Source organism: Rhinoderma darwinii, chromosome 4 (assembly GCF_050947455.1).
Source record: "Rhinoderma darwinii isolate aRhiDar2 chromosome 4, aRhiDar2.hap1, whole genome shotgun sequence".
NCBI lineage: Eukaryota > Metazoa > Chordata > Amphibia > Anura > Rhinodermatidae > Rhinoderma > Rhinoderma darwinii.
In genome coordinates this window covers 146,636,256-146,660,716 of record NC_134690.1, presented here as the reverse complement: position 1 = coordinate 146,660,716, position 24,461 = coordinate 146,636,256, and the positions used below count along the sequence as shown (strand labels likewise).

Here is a 24,461-nt window from a genome sequence, read left to right as displayed (position 1 = left end):
ATGTACTCTGCCCAATTTACACATACCCCCACATCATAAACTGAAATACCAGCAATACCCCAAACAGAACAGTTACCAAGCAAACTCTGCGCTCCAAAAGCCAAATGGTGCTCCCTCCCTTCTGAGCCCCACAGCGTGCCCAAACACCAGCTTACGTCCACATATATATTTTATATCCGGGAGAACCCGCTCAACATTGTATGCTGTATTTGTCTTCAGTGGCACAAACTGGGCACAACATATTGTGCATTAAAATGGCATATCAGTGGAAAATTTTAATTTTCACTTTGCACCATCCGCTGCGCATTAACACCTTCGCACACCACGACTTAATAGCATATCGTGCTGCAGGGGGTTATATATGGAGCGGGCTCATGCGCTGCGCCCGCTCCATATTCTGCAGGTGCCAGCTGTGTATTACAGGTGACACCCGGGACTAATGGACAGGAACAGCGATCGCGCTGTTACAGGAGCCTGTAAAAATGATATTATACTGCAATACATTAGTACTGCAGTGTATTGTACCAGCGACCTAATAATCGCTCGTTCCAGTCCCCTAAAGGGACTTTTGGGAGGTTTCCACTGTTTTGGTACCTCAGGGGCTTTGCAAATGCGACATGACACCCGAAAACCATTCCAGCTAAATTTGAGCTCCAAAAGCCAAATATTGTTCCTTCCCTTCTGAGTCCTGCCGTGGGTCCAAACAGCCGTTTATTACCACATATGGCGTATTGCTGTAATCAGGACAAATTGCTTTACAAATATTGGGGTAATTTTTCTTCTTTATTCATTGTAAAAATTAAACATTTCTATGTTTTTTCAGAAAAAAGTAGATTTTCATTTTCACGGCCTAATTCCACTAAATTCAGCAAAAAAACTGTGGGGTCAAAATGCTAACTATACCCCTAGAAAAATTCCTTGAGGGGTGTAGTCTACAAAATGGGGTCACTTTTGGGGGGTTTCCACTGTTTTGCTCCCTCCAGGGTGTTGCAAACGCGACATGGCACTGAAAACCAATCCAGCACAATCTGCGCTTCAAAATCCAAATGGCGCTCCTTCCCTTCTGAGCTCTGCCGTGGGTCCAAACAACAGTTTAGTACCATATATGGGGTATTGCTGTAATCGGGAGAAGTAGCTTTACAAGTTTTGGGGTGCTTTTTATTCTTTATTCCTTGCAAATATTATTTTTTTTATATTTTTTCAGAAAAAAAAGTAGATTTTCACTTTCACAGGCAAACTCCAATAAATATAGCAGAAGACATGTGGGGTCAAGATGCTAACTATACCCCTAGATAAATTCCTTGAGGGGTGCAGTTTCCAAAACCGTGTCACTTTTGGGGGATTTCCACTGTTTTGGCACTACAAGATCTCTTCAAACCCGACATGGTGCCTAAAATATATTCTAAAAAAAGGAGGCCACAAAATTCACTAGGTGCTCCTTTGCTTCTGAGGCCGGTGTTTCAGTCCATTTTTCAGACTAGGGCCACATGTGGGATATTTCTAAAAACTGCAGAATCTGGGCAATAAATATTGTGTTGCGTTTTTCTGGTAAAACTTTCTGTATTACAAATGAATTGCAGCAAAAAAAAAAAAATTTGTCAATTTCACCTCTACTTTGCTTTAATTCCTGTGAAACGCCTAAAGGGTTAATAAACTTTCTGAATGCCGTTTTGAATACTTTGAGGGGTGCAGTTTTTAATATGGGGTGATTTATGGGGTCTATCTAGTACATAAGGCCCTCAAAGCCGCTTTAGAACTGAACTGGCCCCTTTAAAAATCGCCTTTTGAAATTTTCTTGAAAATGTGAGAAATTGCTGCTAAAGTTCTAAGCCTTGTAACATCCTAGAAAAATAAAATAATGTCCAAAAAACGATGCAAATATAAAGTAGACATATGTGAAATGTGAAATAATAACTATTTTGTGTGGTATTACTATCTGTTTTACAAGCAGATACATTTAAAATTAGAAAAATCATAATTTTTGCAAATTTTCTCAATTTTGTTGTTTTTCACAAATAAGCAATGAATTTATTGACCAAATTTTTCCACTAATATAAAGTACAATATGTCACGAGAAAACAATCTCAATCGCTTGGATAGGCAAAAGCATTCCAGAGTTAGGGGAGATTCACACGAACGTTGCGTTTTTGCGCGCGCAAACAACGCAGCGTTTTGCGAGCGTGTCAGCAGCGTGGGCAATGCGTTTTTGAACGATGTATGCGTGTAATACGCGCGTAAGACATGCGTTTTTCCCGCGCGTGGAAAAAACGCACTCAGCTGTTCTGTTTACGCCAGGCTTCAAAAGGGCCATTAATGCAATACCCCTGCTTCATGTGTGCACCTGTGTTAATTCATTTGTGTGCTTTGGATGCAACCCACTGTTTCTACCAGTATTTTAGTGAAGTTTGTCTGCCAGACTGCATTGATGCCACCTAGCTCTCTGGCCCGTGTGCTATTAGCATGGATGATATCCCGGAGGTTTGGGCAACGAGGTAGCCCTCTACGGCCACACCGGCGGAGATCAGGTAGGATGTGGGTTCACCCAATAGTGGCCCAACGCACCTCTAAAGGGCATTTTCATATCCTCTTTGCTGACCTCCGTCGTCACCCTGAGAAATTTCGGGCCTTTTGCCGCCTGTCTGTGCATGCCTTTGATATGCTGCTGGAGCTGGTTCGGCCTGGAATAACCTATCAGAACACAAACATGCGACGCTGTATTTCCCCCGAGGAGCGTCTCCTTCTGACGTTACGGTATGTGCAGTTTTGTGAGCCAGGTTACACCTTATTTTATGTCCTTAATGTCCTAAACTAACATGTTTTCTTTGTGCTTTGCTTGTATGAATTTCTGTAGTTTTTTGGCGACCGGCATTAGCTACCATGCCCTTCATTTTGAATTCCTAATTGGAGTCTCCACTATTTGCGGCATTGTCCCAGCAACCTGTGTGGTCCTGTGGCAGAGATTGAAGAGCAGCGTGATCCCTCAGCCTACGGCCCAACACTGGCTTCGCATAGCGCAGCAGTTTGAACGCGACACACAATTTCCTAACTGTATTGGTGCACTCGATGGGAAGCACATCCGTGTGCAGAAACCGCCCCACTCTGGCTCTCGCTACTTCAATTACAAGCAGTATTTTTCAATAGTTTTGCTTGCCTTGTCGGACTGTAATTTCTGCTTTACCATCGTGGACATCGGGTCCTATGGCAGCTCGGCGGATGCACGCATTTTTCGCTCATCTAGAATGGCACGGCGTCTAATGTCCAACCAACTTGATGTCCCCGAGCCTAGCATCCTCCCTGGCACCAGCGGGCCACCCCTTCCTTATGTTATGGTTGCAGATGAAGGTTTTGCCCTCAGCAAACACGTAATGCGGCCATTTGCGCGGAGGGGCATGGATAACCGTAGGCGCATTTTCAATCAGCGACTATGCAGAGCACGGAAAGTCGTGGAATGTGCCTTTGGCATCATGACCAGCAAGTGGAGGGTCCTGATGACATCAATGCAATTGTCGCCGTCAAATGTCACATGCGTGATCAAAGCCTGTGTTGTGCTGCACAACTTTACCCGCATCAATGATGCCGCTCATGATGTGGAATATATGGGAACATCTGCACCCACCACCAGCCTGAGCCAGGCTGCTCGGCCTGGCCGGCCACCGACATGTGGGCAGCGAGTGCGCCACCAATTTGCCGAGTATTTTGCCAGGCAGGCTTGAGAAGTAACCTGCCAGAACGCTGCCATTTGAGTTGTGGTGAAGTTAATCTTATTTGAGAGAACGTCTGTTTATCCCTCAAGGCCTTTTTTGGTGGGGGGGGGGTGTGGGGGAGGGTTAGGGACTCGCAAAACTTGAGGCCCCTTGACGTGGGTTGCGAGCTTAAAGCTCGGTAGGCGCTTGGAATACCCTTTTTAGACGGCAGGAATGCATGGACATCACATCCTCTTGTGGAAACTATGTATTTCCTGGCCTATATGTATGTGAGCGTTTCGGGGGGAGTAAAGTTAGTTCTGGCCAAACACTAACTATACTAATTACAGCTGAGTTCCTGGTATTCCAAACCCCTTCCGAACAACGAAGACCTCAAAGATGTGGTGGAGAAATCTAATACCGTCACAACCTCTAAGGCAACAGCACCTCCTAGCGGTAGAGGCAGTAGAAAAGGTGTGCAAGGTAACAAAAGGATTGTCCACACAGAACTTCAAAATATCGAACTTTAGTAGCAGTCATGTTTGTGGCACATACTCGCCATATCAGCCAAATAAATACAGAGGCGGGAAAACATACCCGAACAAAAAAGTGCACCAACATGATGCATATACAACAAATTCCTAGCATGTCATCGATTTCTAACATGTGTCGGTAGAAAAAAAGAGCCCCTAAAGATTCTGATAGGCATGGGTCGGCGAGCTGTAACCCGACCGTTCCGCACCACTCTGCTGTCCCCGGCCCTGAGGAGCCTGTTCCTGCACAGCATATTGGGGTTGATACTGCGGGTGGTAACCCTGAGGCTGCATGTGAGCCTGTAAACTTGGCCCAGGTATGGAGTATTGAGGAAAGTGATGGACTGGCCCAGGCATTGGGGCAGGGGAGAGGTATCTTGGGGCAGGAGGGTATTGCGCCATCTGCGAGAAGACGGGGGCAGGTTGGGAGGGCCTTGGCACATGGGCACGCGCTGAGGGCATATATACACTACGCCAGTGCTCCAGAGAAGTAAAGCACCGGCCTGGACTTAGCGGGGGTGTCGCACAGTCGATTAGCGACAGCATATTTATTTGCAGCCGCACCAACCTATCCTCTGGTACCCGCCGCATCAAAGGTGCCATGCTCCGGCAAAAAAAATCATGCTGGTCCTCATCGGCTGCACGGCGCAGGTACTCAAGAACACGGGCGTCCACCTGTGCAGCTGCGGGTGGGTTACCAGGACGTCTGCGGCGGGGTGCTGCTTGTCTAGGTGCCACTTGGTCCGGTTGTCCTGCTTCAGGCGCTGAGGCGACTGGACCAGGATCCTCTCTAGTGGCCTCCGGGGTGAGGGCGACCAGGGGAGCAGCGGATTGGGACGCCTGGCTACACTGGGGCCGTGCCTCCTCTTCTGAAGCATCCAGAGTGTCGCTAGTTCTATAATATAGGGGACACGTCAGTTGAGGAAACAAATGTCATGTGCAAACACAAAGGCGTTTTGGGGTATGTAACATGTTTGGAGGGTGACGTGGCCACAAAGGGACAACAACGAGTACTTACGGTCGCATGTCCATTATTTCCCGCAGGAACAACAGCTGGTCGTAGTACATGTAGCGCCGTTTTTGGGGACCACCATCTCCGCTACGGGCGCCGGATCCATGTTCTCGACGGAACTGGTCCCTCGAGCTGCGCCACCGTCTCTTTACATCGTCCACTGTATGATGAATAAGAACACATCATTGATTAAACTCAGCAGATGTGAGTGCGCACACAGACAGTGCATGTATAAACTGGTGTTATTAAACACACGTCTACACAAGAACAAGCCTAAGTTGATGATACTATATATAAAGATGGCACTGAACCGAAACGTTGGCAATGACAGGCAATTATTCAGCAGGGACGCAATATCCAATATGGATGTCATTATACACATCAATGGCGACACACAGATATCCACTCACCAATTTGTAGCCGGTCACGGGTGCGGCTGTCGGCCCACTCCTGCTCAAATAGCGCCTCTGCTATCTGCTCCCATGCTGCCTCCTTCAATGTGCGGTCATGGTACGACTCCGCATGGGTGTTCCAGACCTCCGGCCGCTCCTGAACTAACCTAATGAGCTTCCCAACATCCATCTGCCGAGGCATGCCTGCAAGGTGCTTGTGGTGCTTTTGCAAACGGTGTGGCCTCTTTTGCAAAACCTGCTGTCTAACCAACTTCCTGCTTTTCTGCTGGTTTCAACTAGTTAGTTCAAACTCATTTGCATTGAGACAACGTGTCCTGCGTGAAAAACGCGCGTTCGCAGCTGCTGCCAGCGTATGACATGCGTGATTTTCACGCACCCATTGACTTCAATGGGTGCGTGATGCGTGAAATACGCAGAGTTTTTGAACCTGTCGCGTATAGTACGCAGCGAACAAACGCTGCGCAAGAATCACGCACTGTTTGAACTGCCTCATTGACTTCTATAGTGCTGTGCGTGATGCGCAGAAAATACGCGGCCTGCACGCGCGCAAATCGCGCTCGTCTGAATCCCCCCTTATTACCACATAAAGTGACACGTCAGATTTGAAAAAATGGGGCTGGTACTGAAGGCCAAAATTAGCTTGGTCTTGAAAGGGTTAAAAAACATCTGAAAATAAGGAGCTGTTTTCCCTTGAAAACAGCTCCGTATTTTCAGACGTTTTTAGTCTAGTGTGTGAACATACCCTCATTGTGATCTTCAATTACAGATCTGTAATTGCGGATCAGAATACTGATCCATTCATTTCTATGGCCCACAGACACCTTCCTATATGTTTACAGGAAGGTGTCGGAGCCGTAGAAATGATCCGCAAAAAATAGGACATGTCCTGTTTTTTGAATTTATGGACCGTGCTCCTATACATTCTATTGGAAGCACGGCCCACAAATGCAGGTGACTGTCCAGGGGGCCTAAACGCAGTATTGGGCATGTTTACAATTGGGGGATTAACGGCAGATTTTCTGCAACAGATTTCATTTCAGAAAACCCGTAGCGTATTACACTAGCAGCAGAGTGGATGAGATTTGAACAAATCTTATCCACACGCTGTAAAAAAAAAAAGCTGAGAAAGCGCTCATAAATTGACCTGTGGTGCGGTTTTTAAATCCACAACATGTCAATTTCTGCTGCGGAATCACTGCACTTTTTTTGCAGGATTACCCCAACTGAATTCAATAGGGAGGTAAAACCCCCAACAAATAGCAAATCTTGCGATTTTTGCGGCAGAAAAGCTGCAATTCCACTGCAAAAATCGCAAATCAGAAAAAAAAAAACGATAAAAAACTTCAATACTTAGCCCTCCCCACCACGGGTGTCGCCATTGCGTCCCCGTTATCCATGCAGCCCGGCCTCCTGTGATGATGTTGCTGCAGCAGCCCTTGTGAGCGCTGCAGCAGTCACATGGGATGAAATGTCATCCCAAGAGACTGGACTACACAGAGAACAGGGGGACACGTCACAATGACAAGGCCATGGGGTAAGTTTTGCCTTTTTTTTTTTTATTTATTTTAAACCCAAAAAAAGTTTGGTTTTCTTTATGATTTGCAATTTTTGTGGCTGAATAAAAGTATATATATATATGAAAGCAATATTTGCTATTTATTGCAGGTTTTAACCGCCCCCCCCCCCATTGAATTCAATAGGAAAACCCCCCAAAAAATGTGCAGCGATTCTGCATCATAAATTGACATGCTTTGGATTAAAAAAAGAACGCACTGCAACTCAATTTACTAACGTTTTTACCATAGCGTGGATGACATTTGTTCACGCTGCTACTGTAATACGCTGTATATTTAATGTAATTAAATCTGTTGCGCAAAATACACAGCTCATTTGATTAGTGTGAACATACCCTTGTTGTATTGGGCAGTTTATAAATCTATCAGGTGTGAATATATACTAAAGCACCCATTACATTGACGGCTTATTCAGACGAACGGGATATACGTCCGTGCAACACGCGTGATTTTCACGCGCGTTGCACGGACCTATATTGGATTGGTCTACGGGGCCGTGCAGACAGTTGCGTGATTTTTACGCAGCGTGAGTCACGACATGTCGATTCGCGCAACAGCAGTGAAAAGGATGAATGAAAACAGAAAAGCACCACGTGCTTTTCTGTTTACAAACGTCCAAATGGAGTGTCATAATGATGGCGGCTGCGTGAAAACCACGCAGCCGCGCATCATACAGGGCTGACACACGGAGCTGTTAAGTGCCTTTTGCGCACGCAAAACGCACACGCTCGTGTGAATCCGGCCTGAGGGTATGTTCACACGCTTAGGCCTGATTCACATGAGCGTTTTTCATGTCCGAGGTGCATCCATGCTCTGCGCTGCGGGACGAGATGTCTCGCATCCCGCATAGATTAGTCTATGGAGGGATGCGTGAAGCGGGAAAAAAATAGGACATGTCCTTGAAACAACGGCAGTGCGAACAGCCATATTTAATTACAAAGACACGCTCGTGTAAATAAGGCCTTAACAAAAAACAGCTGAAAATACGGAGCTATTTTCAAGGGAAAACCGCCTCTGATTTTCAGCCGTTTTTTAAGCAACTTGCGTTTTTTGCGGCCGTTTTTCTATTGAGTTAATGAAAACATGGCTCCAAAAATGGCTCAAGAAGTGACATGCACCTCTTTTTATGCGGCAGTTTTTAAAAACGGCTGCGTAAAAAACACCCCATGGGAACAGAACGCCATTTTTCCCATTGAAATCAATGGGCAGATGTTTGGAGGCCCCCGCCGTGTGAATATACACTTATGCTCAATTTCGAGTCTGCAGTGGCAACTACAGTCTGCCTCAAATTAATCTGGCCACAGACAAAGATACAAAAAGAGATTTCTCTTAGGGTATGTTCACACGGCTTAGCAAAATACGTCTGAAAATACGGAGCTGTTTTCAGGCGAAAACAGCTCCTGATTTTCAGAAGTTTTTGTAGCAACTCACGTTTTTCGCGACGTATTTTACGGACGTTATTGGAGCTGTTTTTCAATGGAGTCAATGAAAAACGGCTCCAAAAACATCCCAAGAAGTGACATGCACTTCTTTTTCGCGGGCGACTTTTTACGCGCCCTATTTTGACAGCGACACGTAAAATAACACCTCGTGGGAACAGAACACAGTAAAACGCCCGAATTACATCTGAAAACAGTGTGTGTGAACATACCCTTACTATGATTGTGAAACATTTTTCATTTGTATTGCCCCTCATGTATTTTTCTTGGACCATAGTCAACTATGATTGAAGAGTTTATTGCTAACAAGCATGTATAATGTGTCCTGACCAATTCACTACATTTGCATAGTTGCTTTAGCAATAAGTCCCAGATATACCGCTGTCTTCTTGGTAAGGCCCCATGCAGAGAACCGTAGATTTAGTCCGTAATTACGGACCTATTCATTTCTAAGGCCGACGGACACCTTGGCGTATTTTTACGGGAAGGTGTCCGTGCCGTAGAATGGCTCCGCAAAAGATAGGCCATGTACTATTTTCTGCTTTTTACGGACCGTGCTCCCATACTTTATATGGGAGCACAGCCCCCAAATGCGAGTGGCCGTCCGTGCCCGTAATCACTGACCGTGATTACGGCACGGTCGTGTGCAAGGGGCCTGCCAGGACTCCACAGCTAAACCTCATTCAGACAGCAATAGTTTGGTCAGTATTTGAACAATTCATTTGTAAACTGCCTGAAGAAGGAGCCTCTGTGCTCTGAAAGCCGCATATAGAACTTTTATGGTTAGCCAATAAAGGTATCATACCTATTATACTTTTGTCTTTTTTGACACAAAAGTATTTAACATTTCATATTGTCTCTGGCTAACACGGTACTACACTATTTTTTACTGTACTTCGAACAAATCTCATCCACACACCAGAGAAAAAAAATCTGCGGAGGAACAGTTCATAAAGTGACTTGCGGCGCGATGCTGTGGAATCGCTTCTCTTCTGTTGTGGATTTTCCCCATTGAATTCAATGAGGAGGTGAAATCCGCAACAATGAGCCATGTGTTGTGACTTTTGCACTGCAAAAATCGCAAATGAGAAAAAAAAACACAACTTTTTTTTAATTCAAAATAAAAAAAGCTTATAATTACCCCAGGCTATTTTAATAATGATGAGTTCCTCTATTCTGAGTGAAGACGGCCTCCTGGGTTGATGTTTTACCACCCGTGCTGCAGCTGTCACATGGGATAAGTATAAACTTTTTTTTTTTTTTTTCTTCCTGCAGTATTTCCACAGCAGACATTCCGTCCAAAAAACTGCACCACAATTTGGTGCCCTTTTTTGGGCAGAATTCCCTGCGGCTTTCAGGACTAACACGCTGTGTACTTTATGCAGCATATCCACCCTGTGTATTCATACCCTTGATGTACTCGGACGTGAATTTGCTATGGGCACGTTTTTTTATTTTAGATATTTAAAACATTTATTGCTTCACCTAAAATATGAATACATATAACAGACTATGGTTAGTGTTTAATTTAGTAAAGCGCAGCATTCTTCAGTTTTCACACGACTAGGGGACTTATTTGTATCTCATTCAACTTAACCCCTTCCCGACATCCGCCGTATATATATGGCACTGTCGGGCAGGGCTTCCCGCAAAGCGCAGTACATTTACATCGCGGTGATAATGCGGGCTCAGGAGCTGAGCCCGCACCATCACTGCCAGGTGGCAGCTGTATGTTACAGCTGGCACCCTGATGTAATGGCCAGGACCGGAGCTAGCATCTGATCCAGCCGATTAAGCCCTCAGATGCTGCGTTTAATAGAGTTCGCAGCACGTGAGGAGTTTTGAGCCACTGGTACCCCAGCAACGTGATCGCTGGGATAACGGTGGCTGCAATGGCAATCGGAGGCCAAATACTTACCTCACGGTCTGCCAGCAACGGAAGCCTTCTATGCCCCACTCGCCGACGGAGCCTAAAAGGTTTCCGGTACAATCAGCAAGATGGCGCCGGCTCAGCTTCCAGCTCCGAACCTGAGCTGGCGTCATCAGCAGTGGGTTTCCGCTGTATGTTATAGCGGACAGCCCGCTGTAACGGCAGGAACCGGAGCCAGCTCCGATTCCTGACATTAACCCCTTAGATACAGCGATCCAAAGCGATTGCTGCATCTTAGTGGTTTGTAGCAAATCGGCAGCCTGCCATGCGATGGCAAGGCTGTCAACTGCTACTATGGCAACAGGAGGCCTAATAATGGCCTCTGCCTGCCATTATGGTAGCCGGTTGGGCCCTGAACGGAGACGGAGCCTGATCGGCTTGCTGTCTGTGAACAACTGACAGTTCTAATACATTGCACTACATAGGTAGTGCAATATATTAGAACATCAATCAAACAGTTGGGCTTTCAAGTCCCCTATTGGGACTAAAGAAAAGTGTAAAATAAAGGTGTAAAAATAAAAGTTTAAAGTAATAACATAAAATACTATCGCCCTTTTTCCCTTATCAAGTCATTTATTATTGAAAGAAATAAATAAAACCATACATATTTGGCATCACCGCGTCTAACGATCTGAACTATAAAAATATTATGTTGTTATTTGTCCCGCGCAGTGAGTGCCGTAAAAAAAAAAACTAAAAAATAGTGCCAGAATTGCTTTTTTTTTGGTCACTTTGTCTTCCAAAAATTGAAATAAAAAGTGATCAAATAAAAATGGTACCTATAAAAACTATAGCTCGTCTCACAAAAAACAAGCCCTCATAGAGCTCAGTCGACAAAAAAAAAAAAAAATTATGGCTCTTACAACATGGCAACAGAAAAAATACATTCTTTTTACAAAAGTAATTTTATTGTGCAAAGAGTTGCAAAACATAAAAGTTCTAGAAATTTGGTATCGCCGGAATCGTACTGACCCGCAGAATAAAGTTAACATGTAATTTATGACGCGTGGTGAACGCTGTATAAAAAAAAACTTTGCCAGAATTTCTGTTTTTTGATCACCTTGCCTCCCAAAAAAAAGGATAACAAATTGATCAAAAAGTACGTCAGCTCGTCCCGCAAAAAAACAGCCCTCATACCACTACGTCTATGAAAAAATAAAATTAGTTAAGGCAGGAAAGAAAAATATGGATTATTGCTGGCCCGAGGGGAACATTTCTTCTGTTTCAGGTGGCGATTTTTCCAAGGCCTTAAAATTAGGGAACCAGGAAGGGGAGGGCCCAAACATATCTGCTGGAAGCGAGGGTGCCTGTATTATACCAGGACAACACTTCCCAACAAAATTCCCCAAACTGCAAAGTTGTGGAGTGTGGACCAAAAGGGGGATAAGAAAGGACCTTTATCAGAGCGACACCGGCCTATGCATAAAGGATTGCTTCACAGTGTAACAAATATTTATGGATTATTTTGTTTTCCCCATTATTATACCACCTGACTATGCCCCTGATGTGCTTTGCCCACCTCACATATGCCCCCACATTATAAACTGAAATACCAGTAAAACTCCACAAACAAAATTACTATCAACCAAAATCCATGCTCCAAAAGCTAAATGGCGCTCCTTCCCTTCTGAGCCCTACAGTGTGCCCAAACAGCAGTTTACTTCCACATATATTGCATCGCTATACCTGGGAGAACCCTTTTAACAATTTTTGGGGTGTGTCTCTCCAGTGGCATTAGCTGGGCACAAAATATTTCCCACTAAAATGTCACATCTAGGGAAAAATTTTAATTTTTACTTTGCACCATCCGCAGCGCAATTATTTATGGAAAAGACCTGTGGGTTGAAAATGCTCACTACACCCCTTAATAAATGCCTTGAGAGGTGTAGTTTCCAAAATGGGGTTACTTCTCAGCGGTTTCTTTTATTATTTCACATCAGAGCCTCTACAATTGTGAACCAATACTGTGTAAGTTGCCAAATTAGGCCTCAATTTCGCATGGTACTCTCTCACTCCTGAGCCCTGTCGATAGTCCAGGCAAAAGATTAGGGCCACATGTAGGGTGCTTCTAAAACCGGGAAACACAGCATAATAATTAGAGCGCTGTCTTGTTATGGTGGCAGAAGCTGGGCACCACATATTGGCATATCTATGGAAAACACTCATTTCACACTCATTTCTGCAAAACACCTGCGGGGTTAAAATGCTCGCTGCACCCCCTAGGTGAATACCTTGAGTGGTGTAGTTTCCAAAATGGGGTCACTTGTGTGGGGTTTCCACTGTTTTGGTCCCACAGGGGCTTTGCAAATGCAACACAGCGACCAGAAACCAATCTAGCAAAATCTGTACTCCAAAAGCCAAATGGCACTCCTTCCCTTCTGAGCCCTACTGTGTGCTCAAACAGCAGTTTATGGCCACATATCGGGTATTGCCGTACTAGGAGAAATTGCTTTACAAACGTTGCGGTTCTTTTTTCTTTCCTTTTATTTATTGAGAAAATGAAAAAATTTGAGCTAAAGCTAAGTCTTATTGAAGACATTTTTTTTATTTTATTTTCACTGCCCAATCCTAATAAAAATCTATGAAACATCTGTGGGGTCAAAATGCTCACTACAACCCTAGGTAAAAACCTTGAGGGATGTAGTTTCCAAAATGGGGACACTTGTGGGGGGGGGGGGGTTTCCACTGTTTTAGTCCCACAGGGGCTTTGCAAATGCGACATAGCAACCAGAAACGAATCCAGCAAAATCTGTACTAAAAACGCTGAATGGCGCTCCTTTTCTTCTGATCCTTCCCTACTATGTGCTCAAACAGCAGTTTATGACCACATATGGGGTATTTCCATACTCAGGAGAAATTGCTTTACCAAAGTTGTGGTTCTGTTTTTCCTTTATTTATTGGGAAAATGAAAAATTGTGAGCTAAAGCTACATCTTATTGAAGAAACAGGATTTTTTTGTATTTTCACTGTCCAATCCTAATAAAATTTATGAAACATCTGTGGGGTCAAAATACTCACTATACCCCTAGGTGAATTCTTCAAGGGGTGTAGTTTCATGAATGGACTCACTTTTGGGCAGGTTTCCACTGTACTGGTACCTTAGGGGCTTTGCAAAAGCGACATGGTTCCAAGAAATCAATCTAGCAAAATCTGTACTCCAAGAGACAAATGGCGCTTCTTCTCTTCTGATCCTTGCCGTGTGCCAAAAAAGCAGTTTATGACCACACATGGGGTATTGCCGTATTCCAGAGAAGTTTCTTTACAAATGTTGGGGTTCATTTTTTTTCCTTTATTTGATGAGAAAATGAAAAATTGAGCTAAAGCTACGTTTTATTGAAGAAAAAGGAATGCCCAATTTTAATAAAATCTATAAAACCCCTGTGGGGTCAAAATGCTCACTACACCCATAGATGAATTCCTCAAGGGGTGTAGTTTCCAAAATGGGGTCACTTGAGGGGGGTTTCCCATTTTGTCCCCTTAGGGGCTTTGCAACTACGACATGGCCTCCGCAAACCATTCCTGCAAAAAGTGAGCTCCAAAAGCCACTCTTTCCCTTCTAAGCCCTGCGTCCAAACAGCCGTTTATGACCACATATGGGGTATTGTTTTAATCGGCAGAAATTGCTTTACAAATGTGGCGGTGCTTTTTCTCCTTTAGTCCTTGTGGAAATTAGAAACAATTAGCTAAACCTACATTTTCTTTGAAAGAATCTAGATTTTAATTTTCACAGCCTACTTCCAATAATTTCTGCAATAAACCTGTGGGGTCAAAATGCTCACTATACCTCTAGATAATTTCCTTGAGGGGTCGTTTCCCAAATGGGGTCACTTATTCTGGATTTCCACTGTTTTGGCTCCGCAAGAGCCATTCAAACCTGACATGGTGCCTAAAATATTTTCTAATAAAAAGGAAGCCCCAAAATCCACTAGGCGCTCCTTTGCGTCTGAGGCCGGTGTTTCAGTCCTTTAGCACAGTAGGGCCACATGTGGGATATTTCTAAAAACTGCAGACTCTGGGCAATAAATATTGAGTTGCATTTGTCTGGTAAAATCTTCTGTTAAAAAAAAAAAAAAAAGTTGATTCAAAATGAATTTCTGCAAAAAAAAGAATACATTTGTACATTTCACCTCTACTTTGCTTTAATTCCGGGGAAAGGTCAGAAGGGTTAAGAAACTTTCTAAATGCTGTTTTGAATACTTTGACGGGTGAAGTTTTTAAAATGGGGTGACTTATTTGGGGTTTCTAATATATAAGGACCTCAAAGCTGCTTCACAACTGAACTGGCCCCCTTTAAAAATAGCCTTTTGAAATTTTCTTGAAAATGTGAGAAATTGCTGCTAAAGTTCTAAGCCTTGTAACATCCCAGAAAAATAAAACGATATTCAAAAAACGATGCCAATCTAAAGTAGACATATGGGGGATGTTAATTAGCAACAATTTTGTGTGGTATTACCATCTGTCTTACAAGCAGATACATTTAAATTTAGAAAAGTGTTTTTCACAATTAAATACTGAATGTATCGAGCAAATTTTGCCAGTAACAAAGTCCAATGTGTCACGAGAAAACAATCTCAGAATCGCTTGGATAGGTGAAAGCATTGCGACGTTATTGCCACATAAAGTGACATGTCAGATTTGAAAAATGAGGCTCCGTCAGTAAGGTCAGAAGTGGCCAAAGCAGGAAGGGGTTAATATTTGAAATCTGTATACAGATTATCCCTCTAGTGGTGGCAAAAGGCAACACATTGCGTGTAGGGAAAACCGCTCCTGTTTTTTTAATTAACTAGTGGTTTTGGCTGCGTTTTTGGAGCCGTTTTTCTATAGAGTCAATGAAAAACAGCTCAAGCAGTGACCTGCACTTCTTTTCCGCAGGCGTTTTTTCAATGCAGCCATTTTTTTTTAAAAATGGCCACGTAAAAAAACACCCCGTCGGTACAGAACGCAGTTTTTCCCATTGAAATCAATGGGCAGATGATTGGAGGCGTTCTGCTACCGATTTTTCGACCGTTTGCAGCCCGGAAAACGGCCGAAAATAATCCGTGTGAACATACCCTTACTACTATGAGATTTTTGACGGAAGAACGTGGATTACTATTGCCCTGTGCTTTTAGTTGTGTACGGTTGATTCTCTGGCACTTTTTACATGCTGTGAACTTTTTCCATAAAATACATTTTGAATTTCTTGGTGATGTCCTGTATTACAGACTTCTTTTTACCCGATATACTGTATGGCTGCAGTATTGGTAATTATTATTGCATTACAAAAAATATAACACAACACTGGTACAAATTTTATTTGAAAGTCACCAGAATAAGATAACATGTGAAATTAAGATTTACAACAATTCTAAGCAGTCAGAAACACTATTCATCAGGGACTGACTTAGTTGAATTATCAATGAGGTTCTTATCCAGAGTCTCATACTGATACCATGGCCCATCTCCATTCTGTCTCATAGAGCGGCGTGCTGCATTCTCATAGAGCCTGCAAGTAAAATCAAAATTTTGGTATGTATAAAAAAAAAAGAACCTGAAATATTTCAGTGGACGGAACAATAAAACTATTTTAAATGGCGTGTGCATGCGAGAAATCAAAGGGAGCATTAGGATGCATTTACAGGTTACATGGAGACGGCCAGAATACCGTACATCTGTGTGCGGGAGCTGTATATTATGGGTGCAGTCACACGTAGCATATTCGCCATACTATTTCCACATCTAAAAATACGCTGCAGAAAAATACGGCAAGTGTAACCGCACCCGTACAGTCACAAATGGGATCAGATCCGATCACGATTGCCATGATTAGAATATAAGGGATGGAGCTTTTCTTATCAAATTAAATCCCAGAATCGTAATTTCATAGAAGCACAAGAAGTTACGCTTCCTGTTCTATGTAGGGAGGAATGACACAGACAGGGTCTCGTACAGCCTTCCAGAAACCCCAGGGGTGTGATAGGACACATCACATTCAGGCTAGGATCGCACGTGCAGTTTTTTGAGCAACACAGGAGGTAACACAAAAGAAATTAGATGCATAAGACTTTTCTTTATACTCTTCCTTTTCAGATTTACTGCCGGCTAAAAACACGAATTCAAAAACTATATTCACATGTAGCGGTTGAGGTGCGGTTAAAAGCAGCTGAAAGAAACACATGCATTACCTGATGTGGTTGCGTTTTTAACTGCATAGAAAAAAACCCACACAAAACACAGTAAATATGCACCTGAACCACTAAATGTGAGTGTACCCTTGTAAGAGAGGCACTTCCCTACTAAAAAAGGTAAGAAGAAAAGCGGTGGCTCACATAATGACCGCTGCGCCTGATCAGGCCATTTGTTGCTTCCGTGACTCGAATCTTTACCTGCATGTGGATCATGGAGATTATTGGTCTGTTGAGTTTTCATGCTTTTGCGAATATGTATTATTGTAAACATACGCATAAGTGACATGTATGAACTCTGAACATCTTGAACTTTTATTTAGGGTCTCTAAGGAAGCCCAAATAGAAAAGTCCTGGGTGTGATTTTCACAATCCTATCCCCATTGTCAAATATACGGATATAAAATAGAAAGGGCAGGTATCTTCAGATTTGTCTGGAGTTGCTGTTTAAGAATTAGCGGGATGCTTCAATGATAATAATAGAATTTTTTGATAACCGTGTGGGCTTTCGTTGTGTATCATACCGGAGCAAACGTTTCTCGTTTTCCACATGAATTAGACACATTTCCTGTTCATAGCATTGCTGATAATCTTTGAACACTCGTTTAGCAAAAAAACGAGTAATCGGATGCTGAAAAATAAAAAATAGATTAAAAAAAATCCAAGATATAAATGTTATAGTCACAATCATAACCTGCGCTATAAAATGGTGAATACTGTAAAAAAAGAAACACCCAATACACAATGCTAGAACTGCTGTATACGTTCATTCTCCCTCCCAAAATTAGCGCTAAAAGTCAATCAATAAGTGGTATATACCCCAAAAATGCTCCCACAAAACACAAGCCCCCACAAAATGTTATCAACGGATATAAGAATACGAGCGCCGACGAGACCGCTTGTTGATCTGCGCTTGTTTGCTAATGCACAAGAACATATGATCGGTAACTATTGCTACTACGATCGCTCGTCCCTAAACATTTTCATCACGTCGGCACAGGGAGATGAGCGGCAGACTAGCGACCATTTTATTGGCCGCATAAACAACATTAGCCAATGAACGAGCCTATATATTAGAACCCCCCATAAATCACCCAATTTTAAGGAACTGCCCCCCTCATCGTCCTTGAAACAGCATTTAGGAAGTTTGTTAACCCTTTAAGTGTTTTACAGGAGTTATAGCAAAGTGGAGGTGAAATTTAGCAATGTATTATTATTTTTTTATTAATATTGGGCCGTAAAAATGTAAATTTAAATTTTTCCAAAGATATGTCATTTCAATGCCAAATATGTTGTGGCCAGCTTGTGCCACTGAGGACACAACCCCCAAAAATAGTTAAGGGGGTTCTCCCAAGTATGATAATGCCCCATATGTGGTCATAAACTGATGATTGGCCACACTGCCAGGCTCAGAAGAACTGCATTTGGCTTCTAGAGTGTGAATTTTACTTCGTATCAAATTTGTCAGGGGTTTTTCTGGTAATTCAAATAATAAGGGGCATATGCTATTTTTATAGTCCAGAACAGATGCGGAAATACCAATTAGGTATAGTTTTTTTTAACACAAATTCCAAATAATGTCTAACTTAATTATGGAAAAAGGGACATTTTTGTATTATTACTTGAAGCTTATTCACTTTTCCTTGTCCCACTAGAGCACTTGAAGGCCTGAACTTCTGTTTGCTGCTATAATACACTGTACTGCTTTTGTACTGCAGTGCATTATAACGGTCAGCTTTGCACTGGCAGGGCCTATAAGGCTTCCGTACACGGCAGGCCAGGAGACCTACGTTAGACTTCCTGGTTGCCATAGCGGTGCTATCGCGTAGGGGGGGGGCGTGTTATGGGGTACAGAGGAAGTCCGGCATCTAAAAGGGTTTAAGTGGCTGGGATTGGAGCTACTGCTGTGAATAGTGCGGGCTCAACTCCTAAGCCCACTTCACGTGAAGAGCTACCCACCCATGACGTAATTGTATGTCATAGGGCGGGAAGGGGTTACAGATATCATTTTTATTCTGAAATCTCCTATAAGTAGTGTCTGCTAAGTAACATTTTTGCTGTACATAATCCAGAGCGTACCTGGTAGTATTCCCAGTGGTCAGGGACATAATCCTCTGGAATTTCAACCAATTCTGCCGGCCCTGATTTAAAGAAAAAAAAAGCAGTTATGTTAGATGTTATATATATTTAACCTAAGGGCTTGTCCAGGCGTAACAGAATTGCTGCGTATTTTCCAACCAGAATTTCGGACAGAAAATGCGCAGCGGAATACAGCAGCAGCATAGTGGGTGAGATTTAACAAATCTCATTCACGTTTTTTTTAAATTAAAAAAAAATACATTACTAAATTTCACCTTCACTTTGCTCTAAATCCTGTAGGACACCTAAAGGTAACATTTCCGTCCCGAAATTCAATTGCGGTTTTTCTCGTACCGCAGCAATTCCTGCTGCAAAAAGTGGACTCAATTGCGGTGTTTTTCAGAGGAGATATCACCATCTCACTGCATTAAAAGAAACGCAGAAAAATCTGCACCATGTTCTACAGTAAAAAACGCAGGAAATGGCGCAGCTTTTCCGCAGCGGAATGTCTGATAGTTTCAACGGAAATGCTGCAGAAATTTTCTGCAGCAATTCCGTTACGTGAGGACAAGCCCTAAAAGGCTGACCCACCAACATATGCTGCACAGACCCAGTCGCATGACAATTGCTCATTCAGAGATGATCTCCAGCAAAGTTAACAGGAGAAGCTCCCATACAGCACCCAGATACCCCATACACAGATCAGGGGGTGCTATTGGCAGGAAACTGTAAGGGCCAGTTCATACGTTGCGTAAATACTGCGGATTTTCCGCAACGGAGTCAGTTGCGGAAAATCCGCAGAAAATACAGTAGCAGCAAAGTCGATGAGATAAAACAAATCTCATCCACATGCTACATAAATACTGAGCGGAAAAAACGCTCAGAAATTGACCTGTGGTGCGGAAGTTCATTCCGCAGCATGTCAATTGTTTTTACGTAAATGCGGCTTATATGTTGCTGGATTTCCCCATTGAATTCAATGGAGATGTATATCCCGCATCAAATAGCAGTTGTTCCGCATCAAATCTTACCTAGGAGTCTGTGTTTCATCCTCCTGGGATGACGCTTCATCTAATGTGACCCCCCACTGCAGCCAATCACAGGCTGCAGTGGTCTCCTGGGATAAGACGTAATCCCAGGAGGCCGGCCGGCTTTAGTGCTACAGTTTTTCACAGCGGACATTCCGGGCGGAAAACTGCACCACAGTTTGGTGCGCATTTTCGCCTGGACCTCCCTGTGGCAGACAGGGCGGATGCGCTGCGTGCTATTACGCAGTGTATCCACCATGTGTGAACTCAGCCTAAAATGAAAGTGGTTCTCTGCCTATATTATTAATACAAATATGTATAATATAGTTGTGACAGCGTAAGTAATTTGAGAAGTTCCATGTCTGCTTGCCATTTTCTGCTTTCAGTTTAGTGTCAATCCAGCGCTGTGTTGAAGGTCCAAGTAATGTAAGCAAAGGTCACTAGAGATCCACCAAATGACAACTCCATATAGAATGATGTAGCTGTTTTAACCTGGATCAGCCACATGCGGACATGCTTTTTCCTTCAAAACATAAAATGTGACCCCCCCCCCCCCCCCGAAAAAAAAAAAAAGGACCAAATAAGTGTCTGTACTTACCTATGAAAATATTGATGAGCGCAATCGCTATACCTGCCGGTATTGCAGTCAGTAGCACGTAAAATTTCTGAGAACAAAAGAAAAGTTAGCTGTTATTACTTTTCTACTTTCTGTGAGTTTGTATCTTTTACATTTACAGAACATGCAGGTGAATATTAATGTGCTCCCATATCATACGTACAATGGAGACTGCCTTTATTTAATGCCGTAATAAAAATACGCAAAAAACAACGGCAAAATTGCCATTTTTTTCGGTTTAAAGTCAGTTTAAATTACATGTGAACTTCATTGTTTGGGTAATTACGGTCACGGCGATACCATATATGTGTAGTTTTATTTATTGTTTTACACTACATTGTTTTTTTTTTACTGTAATCTTTATTAATAATTTTTATTTCACATTTATTACCTATTTTTTTTGTCCCACTAGGGGATCGCTGCTATAATGCTTTGGTATACCTCCGGCACATCCTAATAGGCATATACCCAGGGCATACCTGAGGGCCTATATCAGGCCACGGCTCCCCATCGGAGGCCCGCGATTGCATTTGCTGGCCGCTGATGGGTGAGAGAGGGAGTTCACTCCCTCTGAAAATTATTTAAATGCAGTCTCTATTGACTATTGACTGCAGAATTTAACGTGTTAAACGGCTACCGTTGGAGCAGGAGCCTGGCTGTAATTAGACAGCCGAGCACCCGCTCCAGCCTGCAAGGGACACCCGTGCAGGACTTAGACCTGGCTGCCGTGAAAAGGCGACAGCCTAGCCTAAGGCCCTTTAGTGACCACCGTGAAAAGGCATATTGGTAGTCACTAAGGGGTTAAATAAGAGCAGAGCTGCAGCTCGGCCGCTATTCCACGACCGGAGTCATCTGCTTCCAGCATGGACGTCCGGTTCCCGAAGGCAGCTGATCGGTGCGGGGTCCAGGTGTCGGAACCCCACAGATCATGTACTGATGACCTATCCGGTGCATAGGTAGTGGACAACCCCTTTCTTGCCACATTGTATTTAAAGATTGCTACATCTGTGTATATAATGTACAAAGATCTCTGTATACTGAGATATGAATTAGTATATAGATCTAGCCGAAAATGGGAGCAGACATACCAATAACTTGAGAAATCTTTTGTCATAGTATGTAGATGGTGCGACTATAAACAACCTCTTTCCATGGCTCCCAAATCGCACAGGCACTACAGGAAAAGAAAAGATTTACTTTACTTTGTCACAATAACAATGTAGAAGGGTCAGTTTACATTGTTTTTTGGAAGCGATTTTGACGCGGAAACCGCGTCAGAATCAGCTCCAAAAGCAGCCGAAATCGCCCCCTATAGATTTCGATTGGAGGCAGAGGCGTTTTTTTTCCCCAGGAAGCTTTTGGCAGCTCACATGGAAAAAAAAAAGGACATGTTGCAACTTCTGCCTCTGACCTCCCACTGAAATCAATGGGAGGCAGAAAAAAACTAAAAAAAATAAAAAACACAGCGGCACTCGTTTATGAACAGTCCCAAATGGCTGTGGGCAAAAAACACATTGAAAACCCACGGTAAAAAAGCGCAGGCAGTTCAAAATCTGCCTCAAAATTTCTGAAGGAATTCTGAAGCTGATTTTTTCTGCATGCAAAAATCTTGCCGATGATATTGCCCCAAAGCCAAAATATTTCTCCATGTTTTCTTTCCCCAGTTCAAAAAAGTGCTTAGAAGGGTATGGTCTACTTTGGACAATCCCTTTTCTGAGATTTGTGGGATTCTGGGAATCGGACAAAACCCTGCTAAAGGCGATGGACACATTCGCACTGAAATTTATTTCTAGTTCATTTGCTTCCTAAATGCAGAATGAAGCAACTTTATATATAGTCTTTATTGAAAATGTTCCACAATGTTGCTGCTCAAGTGTCCGTGTAACTCCTGTACACAGCTGGTGTTCTGCAAATTCTGACAAACTCCATAGCACACTCTGCTCTTGTTGGGGGCCGACTCATCTGCTCTCCGTTCTCAGGGAGGGGGAGACAGGGCCACATACAAAGGGGAATTTATTATCTTTTCTACTCCGGTTTTATGGTGTAGACAGGTTGCAGGCAGCACAAAAGTCAAAGTTTGCAGGAAAAAAAAAAACTTTAGTGCCATTTTCGCCTATTATGCTTCTTCTCTTATAAAGTGGGCGCAGCGTATGGCTCACGCACATACAGAGCCGGTGTGAGATGTATATTACAGCTTACACCTCACGCTAAAACTCAGATCCCAAACGTTTAACCATTTAGATGCTGCCGTCAATAGCGATGTGGCATCTAAGTCAGACAAAAGGGGGAGCCTCCATCTGTCATCTTATAAGCCCTCCGCTACGTAATTGTGAGGTCCCTATGGGTTGTCATGGCAGCTGTGGGCCTAACGAAGGCCCCAGGTCTGCCATCTTGGTCCTCATATTAAGCTCCGAGAGGCAGCTCATCAGAGGCAAGGCTTAATAGGAGAGCACAATACCCTGCAATAGATAAGTATTAAAGTGTATTATGCAAACGATCCAACGATCGCATGTTCAAGTCCCCTAGTGGATAAAAAGTCATCAAAAAGTCGGATGTACCCCAATAAAAACAGTCCTCACACAGCTCCATCGACGGAAAAATATAAAGGTTGAGTCTCAGAATACGACGATTTACTTTTAACCAATTGTTTATTTTGTAAAAGTAGTAAAACGTATAAATTTATAACTATATAAAATTTGTATCGCCGTAACAACATTGACCCACAGAATAAAACTGCCTGCAGTGGAAAGAAGTTAAAGGATCTGCTGCTAACGTCTTGGTGCCAGATACCTCCGGACACCTTCAGAGGTCTTGTGGAGTCCATGACTGGTCGGGTCAGCGCTGTTTTGGAGCATGAGGAGGACCTATAGAATATGAGGCAGGTGGTTTTAATGTCCTGGCTGATCGGTGTATGAACACCTGTATTCGATATATAGAAACTGCTTCTTGGAAGCTCATCTCATGCCCGTGTATACTGCACTATAGTGGCAGAAACTACCTGTCCCGGTGTCCTTTACCCATGTGACGTGCAGGACATGGAGCTGCAAACAACTTGTCTGTATCCCTGCCCGTCTGTCTCTTGAACACATCATGAGGGTTTCCAGTGGATGAAATGCCACAATATCAGAAATCACCAATACTGGCACACTGTGGTAATCCAATAGCATCCATATTGGTAAACCGCTGAAATGGCCTTGGTTGCAAGTCACTGCACATTTTTCTTTGACGCCACTTGTGTGGTGTGACTTTTGTGTACATTTAAAGGTGATGTCCAATAGTCAAGGCTGGTAACCTGCTGCACATTAAAAAAAAAAAAAAAGAAGAATCGTACTCATAGGTTGTCATTGAAGCTCTGTGCCCTGTCAGCCACTGGTGCAAACCCACAGAGGTGTGTAAACTACGGGGCAGCGACGTGTCGTCCAGCGCTAGTAAATTATGCAGTCACGTGACTACGCTACAATGGACGACACATCACAGCAGCCGTATAGCTTATATGGCCGCTGGGGCAGATGGAGAATTGATTTTATTTTTAAGTTTCTTCTTTTTTTTTTATATGCAGCTGGTCACCAAGCTAAATTTAATAAGTCCACACTCAAAAAAATCCTTTAAGTAACTTTTTCCCTCAATCAAGGTCAAGGCCACTGCTGTCACATACGGCCATTGACTGCTAATGAAGATGACAGCATCACAGAAATCGCAGCTTTCTTATTCCTATGGAACTTCAGGAGATATAAATGCTTGTCCCGCAGACAGATCAGCTCAATGTCAGTCTGCTGCCAAGGTCACTCCGGACATGGTTTCAGTCCACCTTATGGCATCTTACCCGCAGCGGCTGGCGGCACACTTCTCAGCAGGGCGCCTCTCACGAGCACACCGCGCTTTACCGGCTGCAGACGACTGACAAGAGAAGCCGCCGCCGAACGGAGGAGGCTCATGCCCGCCATGTTTACTGAGGGCAGGCGCGGGGGGTTGTGGGCAGCGCTTTCATGA

General features: G+C 43.4%; 2 protein-coding genes and 1 long non-coding RNA gene across 4 annotated transcripts in view; 1 reads left to right on the top strand and 2 right to left on the bottom strand.

The window, feature by feature from the left end:
- The window catches only part of LOC142759473 (uncharacterized), a 51,025-nt gene extending 27,682 nt beyond the window's left edge, over window positions 1-23,343 (top strand). Inside the window, exon 3 of the long non-coding RNA XR_012883139.1 lies at window positions 23,198-23,343. This is a non-coding gene — a long non-coding RNA (uncharacterized LOC142759473). The remainder of the gene's footprint in view (window positions 1-23,197) is intronic.
- LOC142760883 (uncharacterized) lies at window positions 4,224-6,087 on the bottom strand. The gene is made up of 3 exons (XM_075864051.1): window positions 5,639-6,087; window positions 5,235-5,388; window positions 4,224-5,111 (listed from the first exon to the last, which is right to left on the bottom strand). Exons 1-3 carry the CDS (start codon window positions 5,820-5,822, stop codon window positions 4,373-4,375), a joined length of 1,077 nt encoding a protein of 358 aa, XP_075720166.1. The 5' UTR covers window positions 5,823-6,087; the 3' UTR covers window positions 4,224-4,372.
- On the bottom strand, window positions 15,855-24,451 carry NDUFB5 (NADH:ubiquinone oxidoreductase subunit B5). 2 transcript variants are annotated; one of them, XM_075861659.1, is made up of 6 exons: window positions 24,295-24,451; window positions 21,560-21,645; window positions 20,454-20,520; window positions 18,828-18,889; window positions 17,273-17,379; window positions 15,855-16,069 (listed from the first exon to the last, which is right to left on the bottom strand). In XM_075861659.1, the coding sequence occupies exons 1-6, from the start codon at window positions 24,413-24,415 to the stop codon at window positions 15,949-15,951; spliced, it is 564 nt and encodes a 187-aa protein (XP_075717774.1). In that variant the 5' UTR covers window positions 24,416-24,451; the 3' UTR covers window positions 15,855-15,948. The 2 variants fall into 2 exon arrangements, with proteins under 2 accessions (XP_075717774.1, XP_075717775.1); XM_075861660.1 differs by lacking the exon at window positions 24,295-24,451 and adding an exon at window positions 23,262-23,324.
- Window positions 24,452-24,461: the final 10 nt, after the last annotated feature.

Coding starts and splice junctions, on each gene's coding strand:
- LOC142760883 (XM_075864051.1), bottom strand. CDS start 5,822: ATGCCTCGGCAGATGGATGTTGGGAAGCTCATTAGGTTAGTTCAGGAG. Junction 5,389..5,638: donor CCGTGACCGGCTACAAATTG/GTGAGTGGATAT, acceptor TTCATCATACAG/TGGACGATGTAAAGAGACGG. Junction 5,112..5,234: donor GAAATAATGGACATGCGACC/GTAAGTACTCGT, acceptor CCTATATTATAG/AACTAGCGACACTCTGGATG.
- NDUFB5 (XM_075861659.1), bottom strand. CDS start 24,415: ATGGCGGGCATGAGCCTCCTCCGTTCGGCGGCGGCTTCTCTTGTCAGT. Junction 21,646..24,294: donor TGTGCCGCCAGCCGCTGCGG/GTAAGATGCCAT, acceptor CTTTTCCTGTAG/TGCCTGTGCGATTTGGGAGC. Junction 20,521..21,559: donor AAAGATTTCTCAAGTTATTG/GTATGTCTGCTC, acceptor TTTTGTTCTCAG/AAATTTTACGTGCTACTGAC.